Raw genomic sequence first — 15,885 nt, 5'->3', positions numbered from 1 at the left:
CAAGTGATTCTTTGTTCTCTAGCAATGAACCATTTGGGTCTGCAGTTATATGAAATCAGGAGTCATCTAAAAATATTTCCCACTCCCACCCTTAAAGTTTGGACAGAACACACTGACAAAGCACAAGTGTCCTACCTTTGGGGTAGGTAATAAGACACCAGATAATATTCAGCGATGTTGGTAGCAAACAGATAAACAAACTTACCTAATTTAGCTCCCTAGCAACTTTTTAAGGCAGCACATCCATTTATTCAACTTTGCCAACTGAATTCAGCTACCTGTATTGGAATAAAGTTTATTACATTTTTCCCTTGATTTGTGGTACAGTATGTGAACTTTGCATTATACTGAAGTGAGGTTTTTCAAGACTTACTTGGGGGAAAGGGGAAATTATATTTTTGGGGGGCACCATAACCGTTACAAGTACTGAAAGGTATATATGGCTCAAATCATTGAGGAACATGTGCAACTAACGTGTAATCAAAACCTGATCAGAAATAGATGTGTGTATGCCATTTTGGAGATTTGACCACCAGATTATCAGGTGTTTCAGCAGTTGTGACTTCAAGGCTGGGGGAAAGCATACTAACTAGAAGCCTTGCTGTGTGTAAGTGGCTGGATATGATTGTATTTGTATTGAATAACAGTTGGAAGGGACCTCGGAGTCCTTCTAGTCCAACCTCCTGCTCATGGAGATCCTACACCACTCCAGACGAGTGGCTGTCCAGTCTCTTCTTAAAAGCCTCCAGTGATGGATCACAAACAACTTCTGAAGGCAAGTCATCCCACTTGATTCTTCTATCAGGAAATTTCTCCTTAGTTCTAGCTTGGTTCTTTCCTTGATTAGTTTCTGTCATGCCTCTGTCGGACTCCATCCCAAGGACTGTAGGGAAGAGCAAACTGAGGCAGGCCAGGGCCCTTCAGGTTTGCAACAGGAAAGCCATAGTGCAAGCGAGGAGCAAGGCCCTCCCCCACCTGATCCTAGGAGAGCAGAGGAGAACGGCAGGCTCAATTGCTCGGGAGGAGAGCGTCCCGGCCCACTTCACCACACACACCTGAGGACTAAGATATAAGGAGACGCTGTGCGGTGGGGCATTTGCAGGGAACAAACGTGTTATCTGGAGATGTGAATTGTGCTCTTGTCTAACCTGGTCACTTTGAAATCCGGACTGGTCGGTTTCCTGCTTCACAACCACAGAAGAGCCTTGGTGGAGCAGTGGGCTAATGCCTCCTTAAGTAACACCAGCTGCCTGCAATTAGTGCAGGTTCGCATCCCACCAGGCTCAAGGTTGACTCAGCCTTCCATCCTTCCGAGGTAGGTAAAATGAGGACCCAGATTGTTGGGGGCAATAAGCTGACTTTGTAATAATGCCGCTTGGGGTGTGTGTGAAAGCCCTAATAAGCAGGCATATACATAGAATGAAGGCTACTGCTAAGCTTGTAAGCCGCCCTGAGTCTTCGGAGAAGGGCGGGATATAAATGGAATTTAAAAAAAAAAAAAAGATATTTCTGAGTCTTTCCTTACTGCAGGCAAGCCGAGAGTTAAAAGGACTATTTACATTTTTGTGTTATCTGTCTTGCCTGTGTATGTTGCTTGAGCTTTTGCCAGCTTCTGTGGGAGCTTTTGGAGAAAATGGGCAATGATTAAAGAACTCTTTCTTTGCTAGTTGATTGCTTGCCTCTCTTCTGGGTCCATTTTCCATTCACTGCTTCTTGTCCTGCTTTCACATGCTTTGGGAGATAGGTTGACTTCTTCTTTGTAGCAGCCTCTCAAATATTGGAACACTGCTATATCTAGTCCTTTTCCCTAGACATACCCATTTCCTGCAACCGTTCATATTTTTTTGCTTCTACATGGAGTACATGTGCGCCATCATGTTGAAGGTTCTCAGCCATCCAGGTAGACTTGTCTGGAAGTTGGATCAAACTAAAGAAGCTACTTAGATAAGCAGTGAAATGTTTCAAACCAAAAAAGAAAAGACCAGTTGCTGAGACTCAACTTCCAGGCATGAGTGTCTTCAGTCATTTTATCTGTATTTGTAATTTTACCTACATGGGCACTGTGGCTTTTTGGAGTACTGTAGTTATCACTTGTTTCTTTGTGCATCACCTAGAATCTGATGGTTTAAAGTTGGATAGAAAGTACCAAATTAGATTGAATTAAAACACAAGGAAAATGACACACTCAAATTTAAACTTCAGAAATTTGGAAGCAGGCATCTAATGTATAAGAACTAAAGCTTCCCCTTAGTAATCTCCCAGACAGTGGTTCTCAACCTTGCCCTAAAGACCTCTGGGGGCCTGTGATGTTATCACAGGGGATCCACAAAGTCTTGAAGAAATGATTTAAATCTTGAATTAAGTCTTGGTTGTCTGTAGCCATAGTCCGTGGTCGAAAAACCTAACCTCACGTAATTCTTGCTGGTAGCTGTTAGGATGTACTCGTCTTAATGACAAGAACTTATAAGAAAATTGTAAGTTTGCTTAACATTCTAAACAACAGTAGGTAATGCAGGGAATTACATTGTGTTTAAATGAAATCATGAGTTTAATTTCATATATACACATTTGATTTTAATGTACCAGAAAATAAATTACAAGAAATAACTTTAAAATGTAACTGAAGACGATCACAACAAACATTCCCACTGATTTCCCATGGGATGAGATTGCAGTGTTCAAGGCAGGTAAATATCACAAATATATCAAAAAAACTAAATTATTTTTATGCATCCACACATTTACATGAGCCACAAACATTCCTTTACAGGGACTGTACTTAGCTTATCACAGAACCAGGTTTTGCCGTAAACTACAAAACTTTTGATACAAAATTGTATTTATATATTTATATTTTATACATGCCCTGTGATTAAAAAAATAACTAGACACACTGTACAGACAATCTGAACTCATTGCTTTGTAGCTGTAGGAAACGGATTTTGTTATTTTTGGATGGATTTTTCCCCCCTCAGTAATAATGGCATATTGTATATACATATAGGCTAAAACTGCAGAGAAAAACAGCTCTTTTCATAATACGCATATCCTGCAAGACAAGGTCTCTAAACTGAAAAAAGCAGGAAAATGTTATAGTTATCTCTAAATGAAACAGCTGTGGAGAACAATATACATGCATCTGGGTAATACTGGTAGAGAAGGCAATAATGCAAGAGCAGATAAATGAAGTGGCTCAAACATGAGTTCTCAGTTGACTGCTACTGCTGATATATCAACTGGACTCATAAATGCTGAAAATTAAAACATTTAATGGGACTTTGTGTGATTATACATTCTATTAAAAGATTTCTGTATAGTTTTGATACTTCCCTGAAAAACCTTTTATAGTGGAAATAATGCCATAAATCAGACCCTGGTACAAAGAACCGTGGTTAAGATCTTCCCTTTCCATGACATTGTGGGAGCAAATCAAAGATAAACTCTTTAAAAACAGTTCAGTTTCTTCTCTTGTACCCCCACCGTTATCTTCCCACAATATGATGGCAGTAAATTAGGAATCCAAGCAGACTAAACTACTGCTTTATAGTCAAATGTAAACTTTGGTTTATTGAGTTCTCGTTGTACAGCAAGCAAGTCTAGAATGGACAGGCAGATGAGATGAGGTGGGCTCTCAGTTTGTTTTTAATCTGGCATGCTGAGACATCTGTTCAGTCAGGCCTGCTTTGATAGAGTTTGTAACGGATTGTCTCATGTTATCCTCAATCATATTCTCCCCAAGAGGTTTTATAACCTGCAGTACAAGAAATGCGTAAAAATAAATTAACTAAAAGCATCTCAGATGGAAAACAAACACAAATTAAAATCATGGAGTATGAAATGTATCCAAAGTGCAAAAGTACCAAAGCAAGAGAAAAAATGAGTTTTGCTACCAGCTTACAGTTAATAATTTACAGAGCAATAAATGGTTTCCTCCATTGGGTAGTTGACAGTCCATGTAACTTTATAGCTCCTAGAAGAGCAGGTGCAGTTTCATACCCTATAATGCAGCATCAGCCTGGTATGCTTATAGCATTTGTGTAAATTGCCCCAGCACAGTCCTGCTTACGAATTGTGAATGCTTTAGATAAAGAAAAAGGTAAAAATACTGGCTAATTTTTCTTCCTGTTATTGTTGGATGAGAGTCGCTGCCGTTGTGCTGAGGCAAGAGCATGGCGAAGCATTCGACGTCTAACAACTTCAAAGAGTTTGGAACACACCTAAAATATGAAGCAGGTTATTAGAAAGACAATTGGCAGAAACCAGAAAAGATAAATGTGAGTAGCCTCCATTGATTTTTCTCACCTTCCTGGGACTCCTCTGAAGCAAAAAAGAAAGGGGAAAAAATACACAAGATGATTTAGAGTTAATAGCCTAGCGTATATGTGTGTTTGACACTATAGAAGAATAATTTTCCTTTTTGAAACTTAATACAATAATTCTGCAGGCTGGTTCTTAAACAGGTTAACAAATTTCTAAAAATAATGCAAAGTTAATGGAATAACTATTCCAGGGCTGATCTGGAATATAATTCTGTCTCTGAAATGCCACAATCGATTCCCTGGTTTCACTATAAAAGATAAGATCAGAATTCTGCTCAATTTATCATGACTTCATGGACTTCATGTGTTCTTCTGAATATTCTTTACCCATGACACAAATACATAGGTACTGTTTGGATGGACTAAAATGAATACATAAATATTTTTTGAACAGAAGCAGAAAGGTTAATAATTTCAAAATTTGTAAAGAAGTCAGAATTGGTCTGGAATTGAATCTTTCGCTACCCTGATGCCTGATCCTTCTATAACTACATTAATTTTCATTTGATTTCACTTCAGAGCATCATGCTGGCCATAGCAATAAATTTCTTCCTCTAGAAAGACAAACATGCGTCTATTAGCGTAACAATGGATAATGTAGATGCAAAAAGAAGCTTTTATAAAGACAAAAACCAACTACTGCATCTAACCATTCTTCCTTCTCTCTCAGCTGCTTTTGGTAGATTTGCCCTCGCTCACTTCTTAGACCTAGGTACTGGGCAGTGTTTTGATGACTTTCTCAAAGCTTAGACTTGCAATATCTAGTCTTGCCAACTAGATAGGGAGGGTATTGTACACCATGATCTATAACTAGATAAGGATTCACAATTATGGACTTTCAAATGTCCACTTCCAGAAATTCCATTCTTTATACTAACATACATGAATCTCTTTTCTTCAGGTTTTCTTAGGTACATAATTAAGCACCAGGAATGACATTCTAAATTGATTTCAACTGTTATTTTTATAAGGTTTTTTTTCCTCCTGGTTTGCATTCTATCTTTGGCGTACATTCATATTGAATAGGCTTTTATATCAATGCTTGCGTACTAACAATTAAACTGTTTTTTTCAAGTGAGTAGATAAATGGATACCAACCTGTTCCCATAGTACTTCTGCCATCTGATCAATGAGTGTTCCAATTTCTCTGCATTCCCCAGAGTATTTAACATATGCCCATGTACAAAGAGAGACAAGTGTTATGGCCATCACAAGGTTACACAGGGTTGCTATGGAGTTCATGCCAAGGAATCCAGTCAGTCCTGAGATTATATACATAGCAAACATGACAACAAATAGAGTCGCTGGTGTACGAGCAGCATAGAAGAGGTTTTTGCCATCATTGTGCTTCACAAAGTTTCCATAGATTTCATCAAGTTCCTCTTCAAGCTGGTCCTGGTAACGACGACAGAACTCCTCACCTCCCATCTTCTTCACAGAACGGAAATGTTTGATTGCCAATCCTTTACGATCTTGGTGCTTTTGTTCTAAGTCTGCAGGTGCTATGTAAGGCTTATCTCCACCACAAACCTGTTGGGATGAATTGACCTATTAGCTTACAGAATCTAGAACAGTTCTACAATTACAGCACTGCTAAAAATATTAAGTACCACTAAAAATTAATATGTTGGACTAAGACTGTGGAGATCCAAGGTCAAATCCTTAACCATGTACAGAATCATGGGCCAATCAGTATCTCTCAACGTACAGGCATTCTTCGAAATACAACCACAAATAAGCCAAAATCTCTGTTTCTAAGTGAGACAATTGTTAAGTGAGTTTTACAACCTTTCTTGCCATAATTGTTAAATGAATCACTGCAGTTGTAAAGTTAGTAACATGGCTGTGAATCTGGCTTCCCCACTCACTTTGCTTGTCAGAAGGTCACAAAAGGTGATCACATGATCCCAGGACACTGCAAATGTCATAAATATGAGTCAGTTGCCAAGCATCAGAATTTTGATCATGTGACCATGGGGATGCTGCACCGGTTGTAAGTATGAAAAACAGTCATAAATCACTTTTCCAGTGCTGTTATAACTTCGAACAGTCACTAAATGAATGTTTGTAAGTCAAGGACTATCTGTAGCCATTTTCATAGTCCAGATAAACTGCAGGTGAAAAGCCAGGTGAGCCACCATGAGGTTCTTAAGGAGATAGAAATATAATAAATAAAAAGTGAAGCTTTCCTTTACTGCCCTTATAGTATACTATAGTATAGTATAGTATTAGTATAGTATAGTATAGTATAGCATAGCATAGCATAGCATAGCATAGCATAGCATAGTATAATTGCTTGAAAATTCAGAGAGCACTTTAAAAAACAGTTGTTGGTGACTAAATCAATTGGATGCATTGTAAAATAAAGGCACATTTTATTTCACAGATCTGTAATATCACCAAAATAGCCAATCCAGATCCATCAGAACTGCATGACCTGAGGAAGTTATCTGAGGGGTTGATACAGTTATAGTCATTAACTATAGATAAAACATAGGGTTGCACGTTTCTCTAATAACACTGTTAGGAGGCACTTTTCATTTTCTTTAACCCCAGCCATGTTCTGTTCATAATAAAATTTTTGGTTTAAAAACTGAATCTGAATATCAGCAAGAGCCTACACTGTGGTAATGAGGATGGCAAAACGTTATTTCTCTGCCCTTATTGGGTCTGCTAATAGTGACCCAATGACCCTGTTTGGAATGATGGGGAAGGGGCTGGGCTGCAGGATCATCTGCAGGGCCACAATGAACAACAGTCATGTTATCTGGTAGATAAAGTCAATCAGATTCAGAGTTGGACTCCAACTAGGCAAGTAAACGAGTTCCCTAGGCAATCTTGTAATGTTATCTGAGTTCAATTTGGACCCCTGAGGAAATGGATATGATCCTCCTGTCTGTTAGTTGGGGCGTTTGTTTGTTAGATCTGGCCCCTATTGGTTTAAGGCATCCCAGGAGCTGACCAACAGCTGCACTGGTTGCCAGTTAGATTCCTGGTGCCATTCAAAATGCTGCAGTTATCTTTAAAACTCTTTCTGGTCATAAGATTTAGATACCTAAGGGACCATTTCTCTCCAACTATTTCTGCCTGGCCTATACATTCTAGCAGAGAGTACACTGCAGATGCCTTCCATTTAATTTTATGGAACAGAGGAAGCTTCCTTCTCTGTCATGGCTCCACCTTTTGGAACAGCATTCCCCTCCCCAGAGATACAGATAATGCCTTCTCTCCTGGATTTGCAAAAAGTCCTGAAGTCTGAAGCCTGGGTTTAATGTGTTTTTGGGTCCCTGTTTTATTCTCTGTTATTATAATAGCTGTTTGAATCTAGGTGTGTATGCTTTTAACTGTTTTTATTGTTTTTGGATTCCGTAAGCCATCCTGAGTATACCAGAATGGGTGGTTATAACAAATTCAAATCTATTTTTTTTTAAAAAATATTCTTGCTTCTATACAAACCAAAACAAATCAGCATCTGACCCTTATTTAAAATGCCAAAGGTACACTTATTTATTTATTATTTATTATTGGGACTTATATGCCGCCCTATCTCCCGAAGGACTCAGGGCAGCTAACAACAGTAACATATAATAAATACAGAAGTTAAGATAAAAATTAAAATTAAGGGCCTCTGTACAATAAATTAAAATTAAAATAAATTAAAAGTTAGAGTTAAAAATTAAAAACATAATTAAAATCCCTGTCAGTCCAGGTTAGCCAGGTGGAAAAGGAGTGTTTTGAGGCCGCGGCGAAAGGACCGGAGATCTTGGGCCATTCGAAGCTCATGGGGGAGCTGGTTCCACAGGGCTGGCGCTCCCACAGAGAAGGCCCTCCCCCTGGGGGTCGCCAGCTGACATTGTTTAGCCGACGGTACCCTGAGGAGGCCTTCTCTGTGTGAGCGTACTGGGCAATGGGAATTCGTTCCTGGCAGCAGATGATCCTGTAAGTATCCCGGTCCTAAGCCATGTAGGGCTTTAAAGGTATGAGAATATGACTGGTAACACAAAAAACATTTAAGCCAAAGCAAAGCACATTATTTTATGTCTTAAATCAATTTCTGAACCCAAACTATACTGCTCTGCGTTCTTTACAAAATAGTTAATAATCCAGTTTATAGTGCTGATTTCATAATATTTTCCAGAACAGTCCTATTTCTGTACCATATCCTAGATTAGACCACCCTTTCTCAACCTTTATAATCTGAAGGAACCCTTGAAGTAATTTTCAGGCTTCAGGGAATCCCTGCATAAAAATAGGGAAACAAATGTGAAAACTTCTCAACACAATTCTTTTAACCTAAAACACTTTACACCATTTACAACAACAGTAAAGCAGCAGCCAAGTAGCTGGGTCACAGCATGTTAAAATTCTTACCAAGAGGGCAAGTACTGCACAATACATGAAGTAATAAAAAAAATCACAATCTCTTGTTGAACTAGCAATCTCTCACAGAACTCTGGGTTTTTGCAGAATTCCAGCAGAAAAAGACTGGATTAGGCTAAGCCTATAACTTCAAATAAGGGATGCGGTGGCTCAGTGGGTTAGGACGCTGAGCTTGTCGATCAGAAGGTCGGCAGTTTCGCGGGTCGAATCCCAAGTGCCGCGTAACAGAGTGAGCGCCTGTTCTCGTCCCAGCTTCTGCCCACCCAGCAGTTCGAAAGCACGTAAAAATGCAAGTAGAAAAATAGGGACCACTACGGTGGGAAGGTAACAGTGTTCCATGCGCCTTTGGCGTCTAGTGATACCAGCCACATGACCACGGAGACGTCCTCGGACAAGCGCTGGCTCTTCGGCTTTGAAACGGAGATGAGCACCGCCCCCTAGTGTCGGAAACGACTGGCACGCATGTGCGGGGGAACTTTTACCTTTACCTTATAACTTCAAATAAATTCATATAAAAACTCTACCTGTTCCATTTCTTTGTTGTAAGTATCTTTTGCACCAGCTACTGCAGCAAGGTTGTTGGCTTCTGCTGTTGCCTATAGTAATAATAGCAGTAGTAATAAAAGTAGTGATGGTAATAATAATACAAAAGGTAGTAATAATGCTAATAATATTAACAAAAACCCCTACTTTTGACAGTTTGTATGAGTTTCTGTAATAGTTTTCATACATCCTTTAACAATGCAAATATATTTAAAAATTTTATGATCTATAGTTTTACACTGTGAATTCTGATAGCCACTTTGCAATCTCAGATTTATAAATAATCAGTTTTATAAGTTTATAAGTAATTTTGTAAGTTAGAATGCCAATATTTTTCAATTAAAAAGGAGCTTTTATCAAACTTTGGTTCTAGATATACTGTATTAAACTACAACTCCTAAGAAAACCAAGATCATGGCATCCGGCCCTCTCAATTCCTGGCAAATAGATGGGGAAGAAATGGAGGTAGTGACAGATTTTATTTTCTTGGGCTCCAAGATCACCTCAGATGGGGACTGCAGCCAAGAAATTAAAAGTCGCTTGCTCCTGGGGAGGAAAGCCATGGCAAATCTAGACAGCACACTAAAAAGCAGAGACATCACCCTGCCAACAAAAGTGCATATAGTCAAGGCTATGGTCTTCCTAGTTGCAATGTATGGCAGTGAAAGTTGGACCATAAGAAAGGCTGAGCGCCAAAGAATTGAAGCCTTTGAACTCTGTTGCTGGAGAAGACTCCTGCGAGTCCCTTGGACTGCAAGGCGATCAAACCGGTCAGTCCTAGAGGAGATCAACCCTGACTGCTCTTTAGAAGGCCAGATCCTGAAGTTGAAACTCAAATACTTTGGCCACCTGATGAGAAGGAAGGACTCACTGGAGAAGAGCCTAATGCTGGGAAAGGTTGAGGGGACGACAGAGAATTAGGTGGTTGGATGGAGTCACTGAAGCAGTAGGCGTGAGCCTAAATGGACTCCAGAAGATGGTAGAGGACAGGAAGGCCTGGGGTCTTGTCCATGGGGTCGCGATGGGTCGGACACGACTTCACAACTAACAACAACAAAATCCCCACAACTGGGGAAATGTCAGGTCCCCAAAGAAATGTATTTTAACCCTATGCCTATTTTCTACTTCTGTAGCCTTTCTTTGTGACCTGCCATTCTGATGAGAGGGGGGAGCTTTGGGATTGCTTTGCACTGTGTACTATGATGCCCTTCCCCCAGGGGATGGAAAAAAGTGAGAAAGACCTTGAGGAGCCTGCTGAAAAGACCAATTACCAAAACACCATGCCACCTGTGGATTGGCTGGGATTCAATGGGACACTGGGGGGAAGAGTACTGAATGTTGCTTTTAATATACTGCTTTGTGGGTATTTATCTCAGACCTCGCCTTGATTCCCTGCTGCCACTAGCCCCTAATAAAAGTTCCATTTGAGACAATGCCTGTTTCAAGCGTTCTGCTTTCTTGGGTGGCTTAGTTGAGGTAGGTCCTTACAGGAAGACTTCTTGAAAGGAAGAGAAAGATAGACTTCAAGCTTGCAAGATCTCCAGTCCTTTTTACTAAACTACTGAAGACTAGGGACAGATTCAAAATTATGGCTAAGCCTATTATTCAGGAAGCCATTTACACCTAAGAGTTATTTGCATTGCTGTTAATGAGAGATATGTTGATATTATAGAATTTGGTGACCAGATCCTTAATGATCTTGTTGTGATTCAGCGTCAGCCTGTGGTTTCGGCAGCTGAGTCTGATGATTCTGAGGAGGAGGAGGAGGAGGAGGAGGGGTTTGGAAAGCCTTTGGTGTCAGAGGAAGGTTCTGATGCAGTGCAGAACTCTCAGCCTGGCCCCTCTCGTCTTGTTCCTCCTCAGACTCAGCTGTGTGAGCACGAGGGATTGGAAGAAGATGATCCACAGCTGGCTCTGTTCAGGGATGCTAGGAGTAGGAGGCAATCTAGCAGAGCAGAACAGAGGAAAGCAATGAGGCAACTTGGGAGAAGGCAATGAGAAGCCATGCCTTGGGACTGCTGATAAAAGGGGAATGTGTGGGAGCTGCTGGTTGCTCAAAGCAACCGTTTGAAGATCTTCTGCTAGAGTCCTGGTCTGTTATTCTTGTTTAACTCTTGTTTAACCTTTTGGTTTAAGTCTTGTTTGAATTTTTTGTTTAACTTTTGTTTGAACTCTTTGTAAATAAATTTGGTTGGGTTTTTTCCAGCCTGTTGATTATAAAAAGAAGTTGCCACTGACATTCAAACAGGGCCGGTCGTAGGCTGGAACAGAACAGATCTACTACTAGCTATCAAAGTAAAGATCCTTATCTATCTTTTGTCTATCTCTAATCTCAATATACTTGATGGGATTTCACAAAGAAAGCCATCTTGTAAATTACATTTTCAATGTTTGTCCTGGTAGTCAAAGCTCAATATTGGCATCTATGTACTCTTTCTTCAATATTTGCATCTCAGTTAAAAGTGCAGACTGGAAAAGATTTCTGTCAAGATCCTACATTAATTAGTGAAAAATCCAGCCATTCCTTTAAATTTACAAGTATGCCAGAAGCAGCTAGAATTCAATGACATACAACTAAACAATCCTACAATTTGAAGCTTAGACTAAAAACTGTAATCAAATGTGGATTAGTCCCACGTGAAAGGCATAATACATTCTACAGTCAAGTCTGAAATATCAGATTTAACCTTACTGATCCCCTTTTCTTGAATAAGATTTCAAATGTCTCTAGCTTGCCTTGGTATGCCATGAATAAATTGTTTCACATTACATGCTTCCACAGATAGTTATATATAAAATTTTACCTGCAGCATTGATTTAGGATGAGGTAATTCCTCTCCTTGATAGATTTTAATATAAGCCTGAAAATGAAATAAGTATTTTACAGTCTAGACTTAAAAACAATACTTTTACAAAGAAAAATCTAAATCTTTTAAATTTAAATTTACATTTAAATTCAAATGTATTTAAATGAAAGTGACTGGATAAAGTAGTTCACCAATGTTATTTTAAACAAATCAAGAGTTTAACGTGTTGTTAATAATAGTCAACATAAACTGAATATATACAATATAGCAGGAATACAAGAAAATTATGATTTATTAAAGTTGCTTCTCATAATGTTGCTGTACTTAGTATTCTGCTTGAAAGAGTTTCTATTAAATAGTAAAGTTTCTCACACACAAACTCAAGGCAGTTAACACCCCAAATCTGCCTCTTTTGGATGACTGCATATAATTGTTATTAATAATGATGGTCTGTGACTGTAATAAAAATTGATTAATAATTGTTATTATTGCCTAACCTTGGGACAAATGCTGCAACAAAGACAGTATTGATAATTATATTTGAAGTACATTATAGATTATCCTAAAACAGTATACAGTGCATTCAGAAAGCATTCAGATCCCCTTCACTTTTGTCAATTTTGTTATGCTGCAGCCTGATTCTACAGTTGTTGAAATTTTTTTCTCATTAATTTACATTAAGTACCCCATAATAATAAAATGAAAACAAAATTTTAGAAATGTCTGTGAATTTATTAAAAAGAAAACACTGAAATATCACATTGGCATACATATTCAGACCCTTCACTCAGTATTTTGCTGAAGCACCTTTGGCAGCAATTACAGCCTTGAGTCTTTTTGGATATGATGCGACAAGCTTTGCATACCTGGATAGGGGGATTTTCTGCCATTCTTCCTTGCAAAGCCTCTCAAGTTCAATAAGGTTGGATGGTGACCACTGATTGACAGCCATTGTGAGGTCCCTTCAGAGATGTTCAATAGGGTTCAGGACAGGTCTCTGGCTGGGCCACTCTAGGACATTCACAGAGTTGTCCCTAAGCCACTCGTGTGTTGTCTTGGTTTTGTGCTTAGGATCGTTGTCATGTTGGAAAGGGAACCTTTGGCCTAGTTCTAAGCGCTGTGGAACAGGTTTTCATTGAGAATATTCCTGTACTTAGCTCCATTCAGCTTTCCCTCAACTCTGACCAGTCTCCCAATCCCTGCTGCTGAAAAACACCCCACAGCATAATGCTGCCACCACCATAATTCACTGTTGGGATGATATTGGGATGGCGATGAGCTGTGCCTGATTTCCTCCAGACATAATGTTTAGAATTGAGGCCAGACCATTCAATCTTGGTTTCATCAGACCAGAGAATCTTCTTATATTATAGCCTTCTCCAGATCTGTGCCTTGCAATAATCCTGTCTCTGAGCTTTGCATGCAGTTCCTTTGACCTGATATTTCACTTTTTTTCTTTTTAATAAATGTACAGACATTTCTACAATTCTGTTTTCACTTTGTCATTATGGGGTACTGAGTGTAGATTAATGAGAAAAAAATGAATTTCAACAACTGTAGAATCAGGCTGTAGCATAACAAAAATGACAAAAGTGAAGGGGGTTTGAATACTTTCTCAAGTATGGATAGTTGTCTATTGTTTTTTGTTGACCCATTTCTTTGATTGTTTGCTCTAGTAGATTGTACCTTTGTGAATATACAGTGCATTCAGAAAGGCTTGGCTTTGAATATATTAACCATAGTATGTGAATAATGGAATACTACAGCATATCTAATCTTTTCATGATTAAAAATTTACAAGAAAATAAATTTATTTAAAGCATGGAATAATGATTGTACCTTAAAATATTGCACAAGATCTCTACAAGTCACTTTTGAGCCACTAATTTCTTTTTCTACCAGATTTTCAGGAGCAAGCAGCAAAGGAATCAGATTCCGCAACTCTTTCTTAAACTCTTCATCAATATCTGGTGGAATTAATAAAAATGGTGTAAGAAATTTTATTCAATTAATGCAAATTCTTTTCTTTTCAAAATCACCAAGGATTTTAATGGAACTATCCTAACTTTGTTAAAAACATCCCCAAAGCATGAAACCTTAGTCAAATGTGGATTGCTAATTTATGAAACATTAAGTCTTCATAAAGAATTAATATACAATGTATTCTTCATTTAAAAAAATATATCATCAGAAGACACTATATATACTCTATAAACTCAAGATAAGCCAATTCTTGCATTTTTAACCAAAATATCAAGAAAAATGTGCCACCCACAGATAAGGTGAGCCTCATAATGTTCATGTTTCAGTAAAGGAGAATATTTGTGGCTCAAGATTGAAATGAGGGGTTCTTGGTGCTCTTTGAGCTTGGCTGTTTTCTTGCAGAGTAAGCTGCTTACTAGCACTGATATTACCTAGTTTGAATAATGAAATGTCTATCAGAAAATAACCAAGCTCAAGAGAGCACAAAGTTCATGTTTCATTTTTCACAATTGGCTTACCCAAGGATGAAACGTTTTTCATACTGTTTTGGTTAAAAATTATAGGGCTGGCTTATCCATGGATGGCTTATACAAAAGTATATATGGAATACCTGGGTACTTTAAAAAGTGGTACTATACATACTCGCAGCTAAGCTCATTCATCGATAAGCCGAATCCAATTTTTGGGATATATTTTAATACCTAAACTTTTTGGCTTACCCATAAATATTTACGGTATGTAGTATCTTTTATATTCAGAAAGTAAGACAAAAAGTAGAATGCCTGAAGAAAAAGAAAGTACAAATCATGTGAATGCAAGTTATGCATCAAGTTCAGTAAGTAGATATATCTGCATATCTTTACAGGATGCTTATCAATAATGAGAAAATATATAGAAAATAATATGTAAGATATGTAAATATTGGCAAAAAAGACAATGTTAGCCAAAAAAACCAAAAATTATAAAAAAAAATAGTGAATTTAACCATTATTTATAAGAATATACTTCTGTCTACCTTGTTTTATGGAAGTGAATGTTGGGCATGTCAGGAAAAACTTAGAAGGTAAATAAAGTAGGAATAATACCCTTCAGAAATGCATGTGATAAAACGAAAAGAGAAAGGTTCAAGGATGAACGGCAAATGAATGAATTAGGACTGAAAACTAACTGAACATCCAGGATGAAAATATTAAATATAGATCGTTGTATTATAGAAACTAAATCAGGATCAAATTCTATGAAAGAACATTGAATGCATCAATAGGAAGAGGAAAACTGAGAGAAGGATTAGAATCATGAGATTTTGATGAGATCATAAGATGAGATATTCAAAAAAGAAATGTAAAGTTTAAAGAACAAAAGAAAGATATAAAGGGGAATAAAATTATGGCGAAAGCTAAGGGAGGATGGAAAGATATCATGAATAGTATTATAATCTAGATTTAGATATTTTATCTCACAATTCTAATTTATCTGGCTTAGTATTTCTTACTCCATTTTTGTACTTTGTATCACATGACTTAACACAAAAGAGAACAATGTGTGTGTTTGTATAAATTTTGTTTAAAATGTATGTAAGTTGAAATTGTATTAATTCATAAAATTATTACAAAAATGCAAACCTACAAATTATGCATTAAGGATGGTCATCAATTTACTGAAGTTTTATTTATTTATTTATTATTGGGACTTATATGCCGCCCTATCTCCCGAAGGACTCAGGGCGGCTAACAACAGTAACATATAATAAATACAGAAGTTAAGATAAAAATTAAAATTAAGGGCCTCTGTACAATAAATTAAAATTAAAATAAATTAAAGAGTTAAAAATTAAAAACATAATTAAAATCCCT

At 37.8% G+C, this 15,885-nt stretch overlaps 1 protein-coding gene across 2 annotated transcripts in view; it reads right to left on the bottom strand.

The window, feature by feature from the left end:
- Positions 1 to 2,530: 2,530 nt before the first annotated feature.
- Positions 2,531 to 15,885, bottom strand: part of ATL2 (atlastin GTPase 2) — a 46,966-nt gene continuing 33,611 nt past the window's right edge. The window contains exons 9-14 of one of the 2 annotated variants that reach the window (XM_083350567.1): positions 13,889 to 14,016; positions 12,047 to 12,103; positions 9,224 to 9,295; positions 5,418 to 5,849; positions 3,997 to 4,217; positions 3,613 to 3,751 (exon numbers count right to left, since the gene is read on the bottom strand). In XM_083350567.1, the coding sequence (XP_083206693.1) occupies positions 4,110 to 4,217; positions 5,418 to 5,849; positions 9,224 to 9,295; positions 12,047 to 12,103; positions 13,889 to 14,016 (797 nt within the window). In that variant the 3' untranslated portion in view covers positions 3,613 to 3,751; positions 3,997 to 4,109. Of the gene's footprint in view, positions 3,752 to 3,996; positions 4,218 to 5,417; positions 5,850 to 9,223; positions 9,296 to 12,046; positions 12,104 to 13,888; positions 14,017 to 15,885 lie in introns of both variants that reach the window. The other variant, XM_083350566.1, reaches the window with a different exon arrangement.

This window comes from Vipera ursinii, assembly GCF_947247035.1.
Source record: "Vipera ursinii genome assembly, chromosome: 1".
Taxonomy (NCBI): Eukaryota; Metazoa; Chordata; class Lepidosauria; order Squamata; family Viperidae; genus Vipera; species Vipera ursinii.
Note: the sequence above shows the minus strand (reverse complement) of the source record. Positions and strands in the feature narration are given on the sequence as shown.